Source organism: Emys orbicularis, chromosome 19, assembly GCF_028017835.1.
Source record: "Emys orbicularis isolate rEmyOrb1 chromosome 19, rEmyOrb1.hap1, whole genome shotgun sequence".
NCBI classification, from domain to species: Eukaryota; Metazoa; Chordata; order Testudines; family Emydidae; genus Emys; species Emys orbicularis.
The window spans coordinates 22,210,579-22,228,144 of NC_088701.1; the positions used below are offsets into that span (position 1 = coordinate 22,210,579).

A 17,566-nucleotide genomic window follows, 5' to 3' on the forward strand; every position below is an offset into this window, starting at 1 on the left:
CCTCCCCTCCAGCCTTAGCCACTATCCTTCCCTGCCCCACAGCTGGGGGCCTGCCCCTCCTCCCTCTCAAGTCACAGGCCCTGCCCAAGGGCCGGCCTGAAGCAGAGCTGGATGCTGGCCTGCCCCATGTGCCCCATAAGGGGGCAAGGGGTAGCTGGGTCAGCCCCCCCGCCCCCTCGAAGAGGGACAGAGGCAGAGTCGATCCACACTGCCTGCATGGGGCTTTGCTACTAAACGCTACAGAAAGAGATTCTGCCTCAGTTTCCCCACCCACAGGGAGGCCAGTGCCTCTCACTCCCGACCCGCAGCCCCCTGCTAGCCCACTCTGCCCACCACCTTTGCTGCTGCCCCTCCTCTATTGCCCCCTATGCTCTGCCGCCCACTCCCATCCCGTCCCATCGACCCCACCTTGCAGCTGGGGAGCGGGGAGGAGATTAAGCCATAAAATAAAGTTTTATTACAAAATAACAAAATAAATAATCTACTGTACACGTTGCAAAGGAAAAGTCGCTAATGCTCTAAGCCGGCGGCCTACAGGAGCGTGAACGGGTCTCGAACCAGCGCTGCCGGGAACTGGGGGGGGGGGCGTCACCAGCAGGGGCTCCACAGTGCAGCCTGGACCCTCCCCAGCAAGTGAGGAGGAGGGGAACAGCCTCCTGTGGAATATGCTGAGGGCAGTGACACTGGTTCTGAGGGGGGGCCCCCCCCATCTTTTCCCTGGTGCCCCCCCACCAGCCAGGTGGCTTTTTAATCTGTTCTGCCCCCCCTGCGGTGGTGACATGGGGGTACCCTGATTGTCCCTTTAAATCTCTCTTCCCCCCCTCCCCCCGTCCTAATGCCCCCCATGCTGGGGGGTAGATTGTCTGCCCTGTACCCTGCGCTGTGTGCAAACAGCCGGCCCCAGAGCCCCTGGGGTGGGGATACAGCCGGTGCCTGGGTGTGTTATGGGGGCGGGGGGGGGGGGGGCTGATGCCCAAAGGACAGCACGTGCCACCTCCCCCCCCCCCCCAGCCCAGCAGGTGGGGTCGGCTGGGCAAGGGCGGGAGCAGGGATGGGGGGCTTGCAGACCAGGACGATCGCACTGCTGGGCCAGTGAATTTGGGGGGGGTAGACGGGGAGTGGGGGGCAGTGGTGGAAGGGGGAATTTTGGGGAGGGTGTCCCCCCCCCCCCGGACCTCCCTGCCCGCAGCCTCTGCCCACCACGGCTACTGGGAGAGGCTGGGCCAGACCCTCCGAACTCAGAATCCTCCTCCTCGCCCCCTACGATCACCCCCTGGTGGCCCCTTCAGCCCCCCCAGGCCCTTTCAACCCCCCCATTCTTGTGCTTTGCCTGCCAGAGCCCTTCCCTCTTCCTGGGGTCCCCCCCAGTTCCTTTCTTCTCCCTGCCTCTCGGGGGGGGCGGATGAATGTCACCCCCCCTTAACACCCCCTGGAACTGAAGAGTTACAATTCACATCACCCCAGCTGCGAGTGCAGGGGGCTGGGGTGGGTTTGGGGGGGGGGGGGCTGCAGGGGGGCGATGTCTGGGGCTGGTGGCAGTCGGAACGTGACCAGCTGGTTCCATTAACCGCGCTGTGCCCTCCCCGCTGGCCCGTCCCTTCGCCCTGGGCACGGCCAGATATCTGCTGCGGCTCTGCCCAACCTCCCAGTGCCCACGGGCATCGGGCCCCCAGGCCCGGCTCTCTGGGGAGCAGACGGGGGGGGGGTGCTCCGGCACCAGGAGAGATCATGGGGGGGCCCACCTGCCCCAGGCCTGTGGTTATTGCTTGGTTAGTGGAGGGGGGGGAGCTGCCGTGGGCCCCCACCCCAACCAGGGGGGCATCTGCGGCTCACTGCCGGCTGGTCTCCTGCTCCACCTTGACGCTGCTGCGGCGGGACTCAGCCGGGGCCGGGGGGCCCCCCTCTGCCAGCCCGTCCTCGAACTCTGCGGGGAGACAGGGCCAGGGTCAGTGTCAGCCTGGGGGCCCCGTCCCCTCGCGCCGGAGCTCCCAGCATCACACCCCCCCCCCGGAGGAAACACCCTCCCCCCACCCCCGCGGGTTTCAATGGGGTTCCCAGGACGTCAGCCGCCCCCGCCACCCCCGCCCCCACTTCCTTCCTCTCCTGTCTGGGCGGGGGGGGGGGGGATTTCCACAATTGTTTCTTTTTTCCATTCAGTAACCGGTGAGACTAAGAGCAAATCACAGAGCTGGGCCTGGGCCCCCCAGCTCCACCGGTGCCCCTCACTCCCGACCCGCAGCCCCTGCTAGCCCAGCCCTGGGCTCCCCACCCCCAGCTCTGCCGGTGCCCCTCACTCCCGACCTGCAGCCCCTGCTAGCCCAGCCCTGGGCTTCCCCCACCCCCAGCTCTGCCGGTGCCCCTCACTCCCGACCCGCAGCCCCCTGCTAGCCCAGCCCTGGGCTCCCCACCCCCAGCTCTCAGCCCCAAGCACATAGTCCTGAGCTGGGTGCAGGGAACAGCCCATGTGGGTATAACCCCTCCCCCCCAGCCAGGTACCACCCTAAGGCGCCTGCCCCACCCCCGCTATCCCATCCCGGGGGCAGCTCACCTGGGCCTGGGGACTTGCCCCGTAGGCAGGGGCTGAGGCGCCCGACGCGCTCGTGGGACACCAGCCTGGCCAGGCGCAGCCCCTCGTCCATCAGCGTCTGCTGCAGGATGTGGCGACTCCAGAGCCCGTGGGGGGGGAGGCTGAGGGGCAGGTCAGGGGCGGCGCTGGGGGGTGGCGTGAGGCGGGGGCAGGAGCCGACGGCTGCAGAGAAAGAGAGAGAGAGAGAGAGTGCGTGTCAGTGGGGGGAGCGGGGGGGGGGGTCAGATAGGTGCCAGGGGCTGCAGTCTCTGCCTCCCTATAGCAGCTATGGGGGGTTGATGCATGGGCACCCCGCCCCCCCCGCCCAGTAGCACAAGGGGCGTCTGTGTCCTGCCCTGGATCTGGGCGAGGGCCCTGCGGTGCTGACGGGGTTAATCAGTACAAAGCCCCCCCCAGCCCTGCTCCCCACTCACCCTGCAGGTGCCCGTCCAGGCTCTCTCCCGACAGGCTGGCCGCGTCCTCCTCCAGGCTGGCTCTGTACGGGGGGGCGTAGGACTCCGACCCCCCCGGCAGCTGCAGGGGCTCGGGGCGGCTCTGCTCACCCACCTGCGGGGTGAGCGGCTGGTTAGAGTGGGGGGAGAGGGGGTGCCCAGCTGGACGGATGGAGGCACCAAGCTCAGGCAGCCCCACCTGGTCTGCAGGCCCAGGTAGCCGGGATGGGGGTGAGCCGGGCCCATCCCACGTGGGCACGGGGCGCAGGCCACGCTCTCCTGAGGGCAATGCACCGAGCGCCTCGGCTACTGGGGACGTGGGCTGGGAATCCCCCAGCAGGCAGCTCAGAGCCTGGGGCAGACCCTGGCTGAGGAGGGAGACACTCCCCCTCCCCCAGTGCCAGCTCCTCTCCCTCGCCCGCTGCTCCAGCACCCCCAAAGCCAGCTGTCTCCCCCTGCCTGGCGCTCAGCCACACGCAGCCCAGCGGCACCCCTGGGGCACCCGCCCGTCCGGCACCCACCTCCTGCTTCAGCTTCTTGGGCTGCACGGCTCCGCTCTCGTCCGGATGCGACCTGCGCGGAAGCGACAGGACAAACAGCGTCAGGGGCCGGGAGGCGCTGCCGGGGCAGGAGGGTTCAGACCTCGGCTCGAGGGGCAGGCAGAGACCCCGCAGCCTGGGGCGGGGGGATACCGGAGCCGACGGGTCTGCCGGGACTCCTCCGGCTCAGCCACCCATCGCACCCGGGGGGGAGGGGGGGGGGGACCAGCCCCGGCTAATCCAGGGGGAGGAGGGGGTTGCAATCCGGCACCTTCCCCCCCCCCCCCCCCCGGGCACCCCTGATGTTGCCCTCCCTGGGAAGCCGTGGCTCAGATGGAAAATATCCAAAGCAAAAGAGGAACTCGGGGGCTGGGCTGCAGGGTAGGTGGGCGGCTGGCTCGGCAGGGGCGGGGGGAGGATGAGAAATCCCCCATGTGGAGGGGAGGAAGAGGAGGCCCCCACAAGAGGGAGTGGGCAGGGCGGCGCCTCTGGGCACTGGGGGCAGATAGAGGCTGGGGCGGGGGGGGGGGGGGAAGAGCAGGAGTCTGCAGCAGCCTCCCCACAGCCTGATGCCCCCTGTGCCCCTCACCCCACTGCTCTCCCCCCTCCCGTGCCCCACCCCACTCCTCTGCACCCCACTGCAGCCCCCACCCCATGCTCTGCTCCCCCATACCCTGAGCAACACCAGGGCCAAGGGGCCGCACGGGAGAGGGCGCGAGGGGCGTCTCCGGGGGTCCCCGCAGCGAGGGAGGGGCCCAGCTCACCTGGCTCCCTTGAGCGAGGACAGGTAGGTGCTTTCCCGGGCCACCTGGCGCGACAGGGAGAAGAGCTCCACCCGGCGCAGCAGCAGCGTGTGGTCGCGCAGGCAGAACTGCGCTGCCGCCTCGTTGATGGTCAGCTGGGGGGCGAGACGTAGGCCGTTAGCGGGGGGGGGGGGGGGAAGAGACCCCAGGAGCCTTGACACCATGGGGAGGGGCAGAGAGACAGGAACCAGGGATGGATGGGCCAAAGGCAAGATAGAGGAGGGACGGCAAGAGGTCAGGAATAGAATCCAGGCGTCCTGGCTCCCAGCCCCCCCCGCCCTCACCACCATCCATGGACTGTTGCAGTCGGATACAGGATTCCCCTTCCCGAGCCATCCCACCCCAGAAGTGGCTGCATTGGCGGGGGGGTCTGGGCGAGGGCTCTCCTGTGGCCCCCTTGCTGCCAAGCCCCCCACCCCGGTGGCATGTGCTGCCCACGGCCATCGCCCCCGCACCCCCTCGCGGCTCACCTCGTGCAGCGTGAGCGGCTTGCCGTCGCGGCGCCGGGCCTCGCCCCGCCCGTAGATGGCGCTGTGCCGCCGGATCTCCTCCTCCTTGCGCCGGTCCCCGTCATCCAGCTGGAAGATGTGCCCGACCGCCTTGGCCAGCTTCTTGTTGAGCTTCATGAGGGCACGCAGCTCCGGTTCGCCCCCCCGCGGGCAGGTCTGCAGAAGCCGCTCAACGCTCTCCGCCACCGTCCGCGCCAGCTCCGGGTCCAGCTGCTCCGGGGCCGGCTCCCCGCCCACCCCCGGCGAGAAGGGGGGCGGCCCCCCATCCTCCTCCGTGCCGCCCCCCTCCGACTCCGGGGTGCTCCGCCCTGGCCACTGGGGGGCCGGCAGGGGGGAGAGCTTCTCCCCCGGCTCCGAGGGGCTGCGGGCGGGCGGCGTGGCCAGTCCGCTGCCCCCCTTGCCCGGGGCCTCGCTGGGACTGGCGTGCCCGTTGCTGAGCGACTTGCGCCCGCCGGTCTCGGAGATCTTGAAGAGGGGGATGCTGCTGACGGGCAGGGAGGCCATGGGCTGGCTGAAGAGGCCGGGGTTGGCTGCCCACTCCCGCAAGGCCTTTTGGAGGCGCCGGACGTGCAGGGGCTTGGTGGCCATGCCGACCAGCGCCATGATCTCCAGGAACTCCTCCTCGCCCGCCTCGCACAGCTGCTGCACGTCGTCCCCGCCCTGCTGGATGAAGGTCTCGTAGTAGGACAGCAGGTTGGCCCGCTGCAGCACGCGGTACAGCTGCAGCTCGCCCAGGGTGCGGGGCAGGGCCATGGCGAGGGGCAGGCCTGTGGGGGGAAGAAGGGGCGTCAGTGCCAGGGCAGGGCATGGGGGGGGGGGGGAGATGAATGGAGACCCAGCCGCCACCCAGAGCTCGACAGCCGGGGGAGTCGGGGTCCCCGACCCAGCCCTCGGGAGAGGGAAGGCCACCGGCTGGTGTGTGGTAAGAGCCTGGGGCACTGTACCAACCTCACTGCACTGCACCCAGCACCCTAACCTCCCGACACTGCATGGCTGCAACCCACCCCACTGCATTCTGCACTGCATCCCACCAACCTCCCCAAACTGCACCCCACCAACCTCACTGCACTGCACCCAGCACCCCAACCTCCCCGCACTGCATGGCTGCAACCCCTGTGACGAAGTGGGGGATTTTCTTGTTTGTTTTCTTGTTTTCAGTGGGGTTTCAATGGTTTGCATGCAGAGGGGGTGGGACTCAGTTTCTCTGGGTGTTACTGGTTTAACGAGATGACCCCGGGAGAGAGTGGACCCCCAAGAAGGGCTGTCTCACTGAAAGGGGCACCCCCCCACGGACCGCACGGGGCCAAGAGTGGGCACAGTCTGTGAGTCCGTGACACCCCCCACTGCATTCTTCACTGCACTCCACAAACCTCCCCGCACTGCACCCAGCACCCCAACCTCCCCGCACTGCATGGCTGTGAACCCACGCACTGGATTCTGCACTGTACCCCACCAACCTCCCCAAACTGCAACCCACCAACCTCACCGCACTGCACCCAGCACCCCAACCTCCCCGCACTGCATGGCTGGAACCCCACCCCACTGCATTCTGCACTGAACCCCACCAACCCCCCTGCACTGCACCCAGCACCTCCTTTACAGTCCGCCTGTGTAGCCCAGCCCCCATTAAGTGGCAGTGCCCGGTACCCTCACAGAGAATCCTGCTTTTGCACATGCTACCGGGAGCCTGAGACGCGCGTTGGTGTTTCCTGCGGGCTCCGGGGAGATGTCCGTGGATTCAGGGCAATGGGGGTGCTTTGGGGCCTCCTCTACGGGTCAGCACAGTGCCCCCCCCCAGGCACACAGGCCCTGTGAGCATAGCTCGACTCCTCTCAATCCGGCACCTACGCAGCTCCAGTGCCAGCACCCCCTGGAGCCAGAGCGGTTGGCAACTGGCTTGGGGACCCCGATCAGCAGGATCTCCCCCGCCCCCCAGCCAGTCCCACTCCGATGCAATCTGGAGGGTCTCTCTCCTTCAGCCAAGAGAAGGACCCCAGGGGCAGCGGCAGCCCCCAGACAGGTGGGCACAAGGCTGGAAGGGTCGCCCCACTGCCCATGGGGGGGGTTGCCTGGGATACATCCCCCGCACCCAGCCTCTGCCCCCTCCCAGGGGGCAATGCCCCACATAGCCGGGGTGCTGCCCCGGCATCGCAACCGCTACGGCGCTGGGGCTGTATGGCAGGGATGTGCCAATGCGGGGGGCGGGGATCCCCAGCACCAGGCCATGGGGGGGGCAACAGCCCCCACGACCTCCCGGATTCCGGGAGACCTTCATGGTCCAATGTCAGGGAAACCCAGACCCCCAATGCCATCCTGTGTACCTCCTGCCCCAGGCTCCCTCCCCCGTCCCCCCCCACCAGCCCAGACTCCCTCCCCCAAGCGCCTCCTGCCCCAGGCTTCCCCCGCCAGGACCAGCCCCAGCTCCCCCACCACCAGCCCAGACTCCCTCCCCCAAGCGCCTCCTGCCCCAGGCTTCCCCCCCCCAGGACCAGTCCCAGCTCCCCCCACCAGCCTGGACTCCCTCCCCCAAACGCCGCCTGCCCCCAGGCAACTGCCCCATGCCAGCCCCTGTCCCTCAACTCCTCCTGCTGCACCAGCCCCCCACCTGCCCAGCTCCCCATCATGCCAGCCCCTGCCCCCAGCAATGCCCACACCAGCCCCTCCAGCGCACCCCCACACCCCCCAGTTCTTCCTGCCATGCCAGCCACCTGCCCCCCCTGCTCCCCCACACCAGCCCCCCAGTTCTCCCTGCTGTGCCAGCCGCCTGCCCTCCACTCCCAGCTCTCCCTGCTGTGCCAGCTCCCCATGCCAGCCCCAACCCCCCAGCTCTCCCTGCTGTGCCATCCGCCTGCCCCCCAGCTCCCCCATGCCAGCCCCCAGCGCTCCCTGCTGTGCCAGCCGCCTGCCCCCCAGCTCCCCCATGCCAGCTCCCCACCCCCAGCGCTCCCTGCTGTGCCAGCCGCCCCCATGCAGCCGTCTGCCCCCCCAGCTCTCCCTTCCGTGCCAGTTCCCTCCGCCCCCCCTCGCTTACTGGCCTGGCTGGAGCCGCGCCCCGCCGCTGTCGCTCCCAACTCCCCGGCGCCTCGCTCGCCCCGCCCGGGCACGCACGGCGGCGGGGGGGGCCGGGCCGGGGGCTCTCCGGGGTCCCCACTGCCCCGGGCCGGCTGGATCGCGCCGCCGCTGCCCCGCTCGGCGCTGGCCGCTCGCTGCCTCCGCCGCTGCGCTCTGCGCGCCGCCCACACCGGATTTACAGAGAAATAGCAGCGCCCGGCTGCGCTGCGCGGCGCGTGGGAGGCTCCGGGGGCGGGTTCCAGCGGCGCCTCCCTCCGCCCCGCCGGCCCCCGAGAGCGGTCCGGGGAGGGGGGCGCAGGGTGTGGGGGGCCCGGGGGGAAAAATGGGCGCAGGCTGGGCAGGGCGCAGGGGTCCCTAGGGCGTGGGGAGGGAGGCGGAGGGTGTGAGGGGCCCGGGGGGGAAGAGGGCACAGGCTGGGAAGGGCGCAGGGGTCCCCAGGGGGAGGGAGGCAGAGGGTGTGGGGGGCCCGGGGGGGAAGAGGGCACAGGCTGGGCAGGGCGCAGGGGTCCCCAGGGCTGGGGGATGCAGGGAGCCCAAGGGGCAGGGGGGCACGGGGGCATCCCTAGAGGGTCCAGAGGAAGCGCAAGGGGGGGGTCCCCGGGGAAGGGGGCCACAGGCAGGGCAGGACACGGGGGAGAGCAGGGGGGCAGACCCAGAGATCTGGGGCACCACCCCCAGGGGGACAAGGAGCATCCCCCGGGGGGAGGGGAGCACTGCGCTTCTCCCGTGTTTTCTCCGCCCAGGGCGTGTGGGTCACGGCGCCCTCCCCTACCCCTCGCTGTGGCTGGGCGGGAGCCCTGGGGCAGTGTCTGACCAGCCCCTGCCAAGGGGCCGGAAGCAGGTGCTGGTTCCCCGGGGGGCCCATCTTGGGCCCCAGGCGATTCTAACCTCCCGTACTCCTAGTTCGAGCCTGGTACGCAGTGGGGACGAGCACCCCCCATTTCCCACTCCCTCGGTGAAGAGAACCCCCCAATGGCTGGGGGGCCATTGCCAGAGTCCCCCCCCCCATGCATCTCACTGGGTGCCGTGGCCCCCTGTAGCAGCTGCCCTGACTGGGAGGATAACAGCCTTATACTGCCGCTGCCCGCCAACTCTGCTAGCTCCTTTCGTGCGGAAGGCCCTGGGTTTGGACCCGCTGCAGGGGGGAGGGGGGACCCAGCCGGGCGCTCAATCCCGCCCACGGGCACCGCGTGGGCTCGGGCCTTTGCCGGGGCAGAGGGAGCCGTGATTCATCTTGTTAGCAGAGGTCACAGCGTGGGTTGTCTCTGCCCCCTCCTTCTCTCTGCCTTGTGGGGGTGGGAGGTGAGCCCCACAGCTGGGGGCATGTCCGGAGATGTGATGAGGGGCTGAGAGGGGGAGGTTGGAGGTGGCGGCCTAGCATGGGGCCCAGGAAGGGTCTCCCCCTGCCCCCGGTGGTTTGCGCAGGAGCAGAGAATTAAGACCCCGATGGCTCCGTCCCTGCACATGGGGAGGGGGGATTTTAGACCATCCGGGCTCCCACATTCTGGGTCCCCGAGGCTGCTCTCCCTTACGCTCCTCTGCCCACGCCCCTAGGATGCAGAGAATACCCATAATGCACTGTGCTCTGGCCTGCCCCCCAGAACCCTTATGCCAGCTTTCTGCAGGCCGGAGAGGCCCCTGTGCCGGGGCGGGGCGGGGGGGGCCCTCAGGCAACCGTTTGTGCCTATTTTAAGACCTCTGTACGGTGCTGGCGCAGCAGAGAGGGGTGTGAGGCCCTCATCCCTTCCCGGCTGCCCTCGCTTCGGAGGGCTCGTGTGGGGAGGAAGGCGACTGGGGGACAGGACTGGTGCCGAGTGGAAGCTTCGGGTCACGTGCATCCCTGGTTTCAGAGTAGCAGCCGTGTTAGTCTGTATCCGCAAAAATAACAGGAGTACTTGTGGCACCTTAGAGACTAACAAATTTATTAGAGCATAAGCTTTCGTGGGCTACAACCCACTTCTTCGGATGCATATAGAGTGCATCCCTGGTTGTTATAGTAACCCTGAGCCGCCGCCTCCTCCTCATCTCGGCATTGATAGGGTTATGCTGGCCCTGGGAACCGCACGTGCAGCGAGGCCCAGGATGGACACAGCAGCTGAATGTCCAGTGCAGCCCCTCAGCGGGGGAGGGGGATGAGGAAATGGGGGAAGCCCCAGCCCCAGTGTAGCAGTGAAATCGGTCACTTTCTGGGCATTACTACCAGGGCCAGTCTTGGTAGCATCTAGGCACCAGCTAGGACTGAGGATGTTTAATGACCATCATTAGGTTTCAGAATCAACACCTTCCGGAGCTGAGTGGCTGGTGCCTCTCTGCAGACTCGAGCTGAGCTCTTTCCGGTGCCGCCGCTGGTGGCTAGACGTTGAAGTGTGAATGGAAAATGGGAAGCAGCTGCCTGAGAATGGCAGCTCAGGGCCCGATTCCCCAGGACCCTGCTGTTCATACCAGCCGTCAGCACTGGTGCAAAGCCCCCACAGCTGGCGTGAATGGGCCGTAGCTCCATCGGGGTCAGTGGGGCCGGATCCCCGGCTGCCGTGAATGGGCCGTAGCTCCATCGGGGTCAGTGGGGCCGGATCCCCGGCTGCCGTGAATGGGCCGTAGCTGCATCGGGGTCAGTGGGGCCGGATCCTCGGCTGCCGTGAATGGGCCGTAGCTCCATCGGGGTCAGTGGGGCCGGATCCCCGGCTGCCGTGAATGGGCCGTAGCTCCATCGGGGTCAGTGGGGCCGGATCCCCGGCTGCCGTGAATGGGCCGTAGCTGCATCGGGGTCAGTGGGGCCGGATCCTCGGCTGCCGTGAATGGGCCGTAGCTCCATCGGGGTCAGTGGGGCCGGATCCCCGGCTGCCGTGAATGGGCCGTAGCTCCATCGGGGTCAGTGGGGCCGGATCCCCGGCTGCCGTGAATGGGCCGTAGCTCCATCGGGGTCAGTGGGGCCGGATCCCCGGCTGCCGTGAATGGGCCGTAGCTGCATCGGGGTCAGTGGGGCCGGATCCCCGGCTGCCGTGAATGGGCCATAGCTGCATCGGGGTCAGTGGGGCCGGATCCCCGGCTGCCGTGAATGGGCCGTAGCTGCATCGGGGTCAGTGGGGCCGGATCCCCGGCTGCCGTGAATGGGCCGTAGCTGCATCGGGGTCAGTGGGGCCGGATCCCCGGCTGCCGTGAATGGGCCGTAGCTCCATCGGGGTCAGTGGGGCCGGATCCCCGGCTGCCGTGAATGGGCCGTAGCTCCATCGGGGTCAGTGGGGCCGGATCCCCGGCTGCCGTGAATGGGCAGTAGCTGCATCGGGGTCAGTGGGGCCGGATCCCCGGCTGCCGTGAATGGGCCGTAGCTGCATCGGGGTCAGTGGGGCCGGATCCCCGGCTGCCGTGAATGGGCCGTAGCTCCATCGGGGTCAGTGGGGCCGGATCCCCGGCTGCCGTGAATGGGCCGTAGCTCCATCGGGGTCAGTGGGGCCGGATCCCCGGCTGCTGTGAATGGGCAGTAGCTCCATCGGGGTCAGTGGGGCCGGATCCCCGGCTGCCGTGAATGGGCCGTAGCTGCATCGGGGTCAGTGGGGCCGGATCCCCGGCTGCCGTGAATGGGCCGTAGCTGCATCGGGGTCAGTGGGGCCGGATCCCCGGCTGCCGTGAATGGGCCGTAGCTGCATCGGGGTCAGTGGGGCCGGATCCCCGGCTGCCGTGAATGGGCCGTAGCTGCATCGGGGTCAGTGGGGCCGGATCCCCGGCTGCCGTGAATGGGCCGTAGCTGCATCGGGGTCAGTGGGGCCGGATCCCCGGCTGGCGTGAATGGGCCGTAGCTTCATCGGGGTCAGTGGGGCCGGATCCCCGGCTGGCGTGAATGGGCCGTAGCTCCATCGGGGTCAGTGGGGCCGGATCCCCGGCTGGCGTGAATGGGCCGTAGCTCCATCGGGGTCAGTGGGGCCGGATCCCCGGCTGGCGTGAATGGGCCGTAGCTCCATCGGGGTCAATGGGGCCGGATCCCCGGCTGGCGTGAATGGGCCGTAGCTGCATCGGGGTCAGTGGGGCCGGATCCCCGGCTGGCGTGAATGGGCCGTAGCTCCATCGGAGTCAGTGGGGCCGGATCCCCGGCTGGCGTGGACCTAGGCTGCTCCATTGGAGTTGGTGATGTTGAAGCTACATCACTTCACAGCAGCTGACGATCTGGCCCCTCATTCACGGTTAACCCCTTGGGGTCCCCACCCCCCCGCTCTCCTCTGGGATTTAAGCTTCTTTCTTCCCCAGATACGTCGCGTCGCCCACCTGGAGCTGGGTTGTTATCGTAGGGGAGTCTGCGAGCGCCGGCCCGTTGTTGCAGGCGGGGGCCAGGGGCTGCAGGGAGCTTGTGTGAGGCTGCCGGGCAGGGCTGAGCTGGGGGCAACGTGGGGAGCAGGGACGGGCACTGGGGGGGCTGATGAGCAGATGCCCTGTGGCCTTTTTCTCCCCTCCCTGCTGCTGTGAGGGGGGAAGCCTCTGCTCCCTGCCCCCTCAGCCAGCCCCCCGCTCCTGCTCCCTGCCCCCCCAGGCAGCCCCCCACCCCTGCCCATCCCCCCTCTCCCACACCCCCTGCCCATCCCCCCAGCCTCCTCCTGCCCCCTTGCTCCGCAGCGCCCACGCAGCTCATTCAGCCGGGCTCCAGCAGCTATTTATAGCCCCGCTCAGGTCCCCGGCGCAGGCTGGTGGCTCAGCGAGATGGCAGGGCCGGGACTGCCTGGCGGGCGCCCAAATCCACCCACTCCCCGTCAGGCCTCAGGAGCAGCAGCTCCTACTGGTCCCAGCTCCCCAGGGCCCTGCCGAGCACAGGCTGGTCTGGTGCTGGGGGGGGGGGGGGGTTTGATGGGGAGGGCCCTGGAGGGTTTGGGTGCGACACGTGTGCACAGGGACATGTATGGACTAAGGGGGGAACTCACCGCGGCACCCCACAGCCCCCTGCTAGCCCAGCCCTGGGCTCCCCCCGGCTCTGCCGGTGCCCCTCACTCCCGACCCGCAGCCCCCTGCTAGCCCAGCCCTGGGCTCCCCACCCCCCCAGCCCTGCCGGTGCCCCTCACTCCCGACCCGCAGCCCCCTGCTAGCCCAGCCCTGGGCTCCCCCCCGGCTCTGCCGGTGCCCCTCAGTCCTGAGCAGCAGTTGTTCTGTGGGGCAGACCCCACCCTAGTCTTGGGGTGGGGGGAGTCACAGCTCTCCCATGAGGACCGTGCAGTTGGGCAGAGGCCAGGGCTGACTCAAGAAGTCAGACGAGACGATGCCCCATGTGGCTTCGCCCCCCTCATCTTTAATAACGGTCCCCCGCAGTTTGCAAAGGCTCGTGAATCCTCACAGCCCCCTCCCCCGAGCTGCGTTGTCATTACTGTCCTTGTTACGGAGAGGGAAACTGAGGCACGGGGACCTCCTTCCCCCTCATGGGCACAGGACCAGTCAATGGCAGCCCTGGGGATAAAACCCAGGAGTCCCTCCTGCCCTAACCCGCTAGATCCCAGCCCCTCCCAGAGCTGCTCCAGGCCCTTGTGAGGATGTGGGGATCAGGGTGGCCCCCGGAGGGCTGAAGAGATCGGGGTGGGGATCTAGTCCCCCCATGTGAATCCAGCCCATCTCTATCCCCCTTCCCCGGGCTGTGGGGGTCAGGGCAGCTGCGCAGGGCTGAGGGTGCTAGTCCTCCCTGGGGATGGGGGTTTGGGAGATCCACGGGGATGTGGGATCAGGCCCCAGAGGGGTCGGGGATCAGGCCCCTGGAGGACCAGAGGCCTCAGAGGGATGGGGGCTCTAGCCCCCCAGTGGGATGTGGGTCAGGCCCTAGAGGGATGTGGGTTTGGGCCCCAGAGGGATGGGGGATCGGGGGCCACAGAGGGATGTGGGATTGGGGGCCTCAAAAGGATGGGGGATCGGGGGCCCCAGAGGGATGGGGGGCTCTAGCCCCCCCTGTGGGATTGGGGTCCCCACAGGGATCTGGGGTTCTATCCCCCTCAGGGATGGGGGCTGTAGCCCCCCAGTGGAATGGGGGATCGGGGCCCCCAGAGGGATGTGGGATCGGTCCCTGGGGGATCAGGGGCCTCAGCAGGATGTGGGATTGGGCCCAAGAGGGATGTGGGCTCTAGCCCCCCTATGGGATTGGGGTCCCCACAGGGATGTGGAGTTCTATCCCCCTAAGGGATGGGGGCTCTAGCCCCCCAGAGGGTTGGGAGAGCGGGGGCCCCAGCGGGATGTGGGGATCAGGGTCCCTCGAGGCCTGGCCCTGGCCCCCTCCCCGCTCCGGGAGCTATTCGGGGCCGGCCGGGCTGGAATTCACTGGCCCGTTCCCACGTGCTGCTCGCCCCCTCGCTGACGCACATCCCCCGCCCACGCGGCCGGAGCTGGCTCCTCGAGCCCGGCACCAGCCGCCCACGGGCCGGGCCCAGCTGGGCGGGGCGGGGCCGGGGGGGTGACCAGCGGCCTCTGCAGCCCGGGAGCGGCGGCTCCCCCCTGCAGCCCCCAGCCCTGCTCCGACCACTGGGCCACACGCCCCTCCCGCAGCCGGGGGTGGAACCCAGGAGTCAGAACCAGGACTCCTGGGTTCTATTCCTGGCAGGCGAGTTTCCTGGGCCGCGAGCCCCCCAGTGGGATGATGGGAGCAGCCTGGCTGGGGGCCAGCGAGACCCCTGGACTCTGCCCCCCGCATGGCTCAGGCCAGCGGGGTTCATGCTGGGCGCGGGAGCTGGCGTGGAAGGGGGGCGGGTGAGCAGGGAGGACTCACCCCCCAGGAGAGGCAGCAGCCCCTCCACCCTCCCAGCCTGCTACGCCGGGGGGGCCGAACTCCCGGCCAGCGCAGGGAGCAGGCCAAGGCCCAGCCTTGTGCCCAGGGAGAGCCAGGCACCGTGGGCAGCGCGTGGGCACGGCCCTGCCAGGTCCCCGAGCGAGAAAATACTTGGCATGAAAGTGCTGGGCGGGGGCTGGGAACATCAGGATCGCCAAGAATCTGCCTGCGCCCCTGCCGGAGCCACAGGGGGGCTCTCCTCCCCCTCTTCCTTCCCCTCCCCCCGCTTCCTTCCCTGCACCCCCTCCCTTCAGCCCCACTCCCTTTCCCTCCCCCTCTGCTCCCCCACTTCCCTTGTATGTGGCCCCCCGCCTCCCTCCCCAGCCTTCCAAATGGAACATGAGAAAAAGGGGGACAAGGGGAGAGTCTGTGACCCCCCCTGACCTGCCCATGCTTCTGGTTAAACTCCCGCCCCCCGGGGCCCAATTTGCATTAACCCACCTTCCCCTGCCATTACCGCTGCCTGCCACATGTTCACCCTCAGCCAGCTGCTGCCTCCCGCCTTTAGAGGCAGCTGCATTTCAGCCCTGGGCGAGGGGTCCCCTGACAAACAGCTGCCATGTCGCACTCCAGAGGTGGCTGCATCCTAGCGCTGAGGGAGGGATCCCCGTATAAGTCACCGGCAGATTCAGCGATTCTGGGACAAAAGATGGGAGTTTATTGGGAGGGCTGTGTGGGCTTTGGGGGGATGAAATAGGAGAGTTTAATGACTGTATTGATAATTACATCCCGGTTCAGAATAAAATAAAGGCCAATAAACAGAATGCCTCTGATCTAACGGCCAGGCCGCTGGCCTCAGACTCACAAGACCTGGCTTCTGTTCCTTGCTCTGCCACAGACCGGCTGGGTGACCTTCCCCCCACCTCCGTGACTCAGTTTCCACTCCCATCCTTTCTCAGTGGTAAGCGCTTCGGGGCACTGACTGTCTCTCCCTGATGTTGAATGGGTGTGGCCAGAAATAATACCAATCTGCTCCATGCTCAGACACACAGTTCTTGTGGAGACGCCCCTGCGAGGGCTCGGCAGGGCCCCCTCGCTAATTTCAAACCCCCACAGCCCCTGCTCAGCCCTCCTCCCCTGGCAGGGGACGCTGAGTAACAGAGCACAGAGCCCAAACTGTAGCGACAAACGGAGCAGAGAGTGGGAGGGAGAGACGTGCGATCCTCACCTCCCACCTTTACCTAGGGGAATTACCCTCCGCAAAAAGCCCCTGGGGTTAAATTGCAGGCAGGGAAAAGGGTTGTGAATTGCATCAGTGAAAGAAGTGCTGGGGCTTCAATCAGGGCTGGCTCCAGGCACCAGCTGACCAAGCACGTGCTTGGGGCGGCACCTTGGAAGGGGCGGCCAATCTTGGGGTGGCGGGGGGCGCTCGGGGTTTTTTGTTTGGTTGGTTTTGTTTCAGCAGTGCGGCATGGGGGGGCGGGGGCTTCGGCGGCGCGGCGCGGTGCGGCACTCAGGGTTTGGGCGGGGCAGCGTGGCACTGCGGGGGGGACTTTGGGGGTGGCGGCGCGGCGCTCAGGGGGGGCAGGGGTTTCGGCGTCCCGGCTCGACCCGGCGCGGTGGGGGCAGGGGTTTTGGTGGTGCGGCGCTCGGGGGCAGGCGGGGGCTTCGGCAGCGCGGCGCTGGGGGGGGTTGGCGCGGCGCGGTGCGGCACTCGGGGTTTGGGCGGGGCAGCACGGCACTGGGGGGGAGTTTGGGTGGGGTGGCGCAGCGCTCGGGGGGGCAGGGGTTTCGGTGGCCCGGCCTGGCCCGACCCGACCCGGCCCGACCCGGCGCGGTGGGGGCAGGGGTTTTGGCGGCGCGGCGCTCGGGGAGGCGGGGGGTTTGGCGGCCCGGCCCAGCCCGACCCGACCCGGCGCGGTGGGGGCAGGGGTTTTGGCGGCGCGGCGCTCGGGGAGGCGGGGGTTTCGGCGGCCCGGCCCAGCCCGACCCGACCCGGCGCGGTGGGGGCAGGGGTTTTGGCGGCGCGGCGCGGCGCTCGGGGGGAGGCAGGGGTTTAGGCGGCGCTTGGGGGCGGTGTTACGGCGGGGCGGCGCTCTTTTTTTTTTTGCCTGGGGCGGCAAAAAAGTTAGAGCCAGCCCTGGTTTCAATCCATAACTGATGCAGCGAGTGGCTTCGAGCACAGGTGTGGGGGCTTTGAACAGCCACGCCTGGCGGTGCCGGGGCTCAGGCCTGGCAAAAATTCAGCACTGCCCGGCCCTTGTTACGGCGGGTCACAAACCCTAGGGCCCCATGCCAGGCGGCACTGGGCTTCACGACGGCAGCCCCGGATTGACGCTGCCTGCAGCAGCATGGGCTGGGGGAGGCTGCAGGGACAGGATGATTCATGGCCGTGCCGGCTGCTGTTTGCTGGCGGGCCCTGTGTTTTTCCAAGCCCTGGCGCGTCACGAGCCCATCGGGCAGGGAGGCAGGGCACAGCAGGAGGGCACGGCCCCTGGCATGGGCTGGCCCGAACCCCGGCGCGTCAGCCAGTCGGTTCGACTCTGTCACCTCCGGCGGATGGCGTGGGGTCACCCCGTTATGACCATAACAGGGGACTGTGAAACCAGCTGGGACTTTAATTCATTCACTACAATTGGAATGAGATTTGGGGATGGGGCAAATTCAGGATTTGTCAAATCATCAGTCCATCCCAGCAGCCTGCCTGATGCTATCTAACCACTAGGCCTGATAGCTCCCCGGACTAAAATCCCCACCCTGCATTTCTCCACCGGGGCCCCTGCCTCCATCAGTTGCCGTCCTGCAGCCCCGGGTTCCACTGCTCCCCCTTCTCTTAGTTTGGGGCACACTGTTGCACCTTGTTCTACCCAGCAGCTGTGTCTAATCAGAACCTGGCTTGAGATA

The 17,566-nt window shown here is 68.1% G+C and overlaps 1 protein-coding gene across 2 annotated transcripts; it reads right to left on the reverse strand.

The window, feature by feature from the left end:
• Window positions 1–1,829: 1,829 nt before the first annotated feature.
• NAB2 (NGFI-A binding protein 2) lies at window positions 1,830–5,622 on the reverse strand. 2 transcript variants are annotated; one of them, XM_065419314.1, is made up of 6 exons: window positions 4,831–5,622; window positions 4,322–4,455; window positions 3,540–3,591; window positions 3,001–3,133; window positions 2,549–2,749; window positions 1,830–1,924 (listed from the first exon to the last, which is right to left on the reverse strand). In XM_065419314.1, the coding sequence occupies exons 1-6, from the start codon at window positions 5,620–5,622 to the stop codon at window positions 1,830–1,832; spliced, it is 1,407 nt and encodes a 468-aa protein (XP_065275386.1). The 2 variants fall into 2 exon arrangements, with proteins under 2 accessions (XP_065275386.1, XP_065275387.1); XM_065419315.1 differs by lacking the exon at window positions 2,549–2,749.
• Between the last annotated feature and the right edge of the window lie 11,944 nt (window positions 5,623–17,566).

Excerpts from the sequence above, each read along its gene's own strand:
- NAB2 (XM_065419314.1), bottom strand. The coding sequence starts at position 5,622 with ATGGCCCTGCCCCGCACCCTGGGCGAGCTGCAGCTGTACCGCGTGCTG. Across the intron at positions 3,134-3,539 it reads CCAAGAAGCTGAAGCAGGAG|GTGGGTGAGCAGAGCCGCCC; the intron begins GTGGGTGCCGGA and ends CTCACCCCGCAG. Across the intron at positions 2,750-3,000 it reads CCTGGACGGGCACCTGCAGG|CCGTCGGCTCCTGCCCCCGC; the intron begins GTGAGTGGGGAG and ends CTTTCTCTGCAG.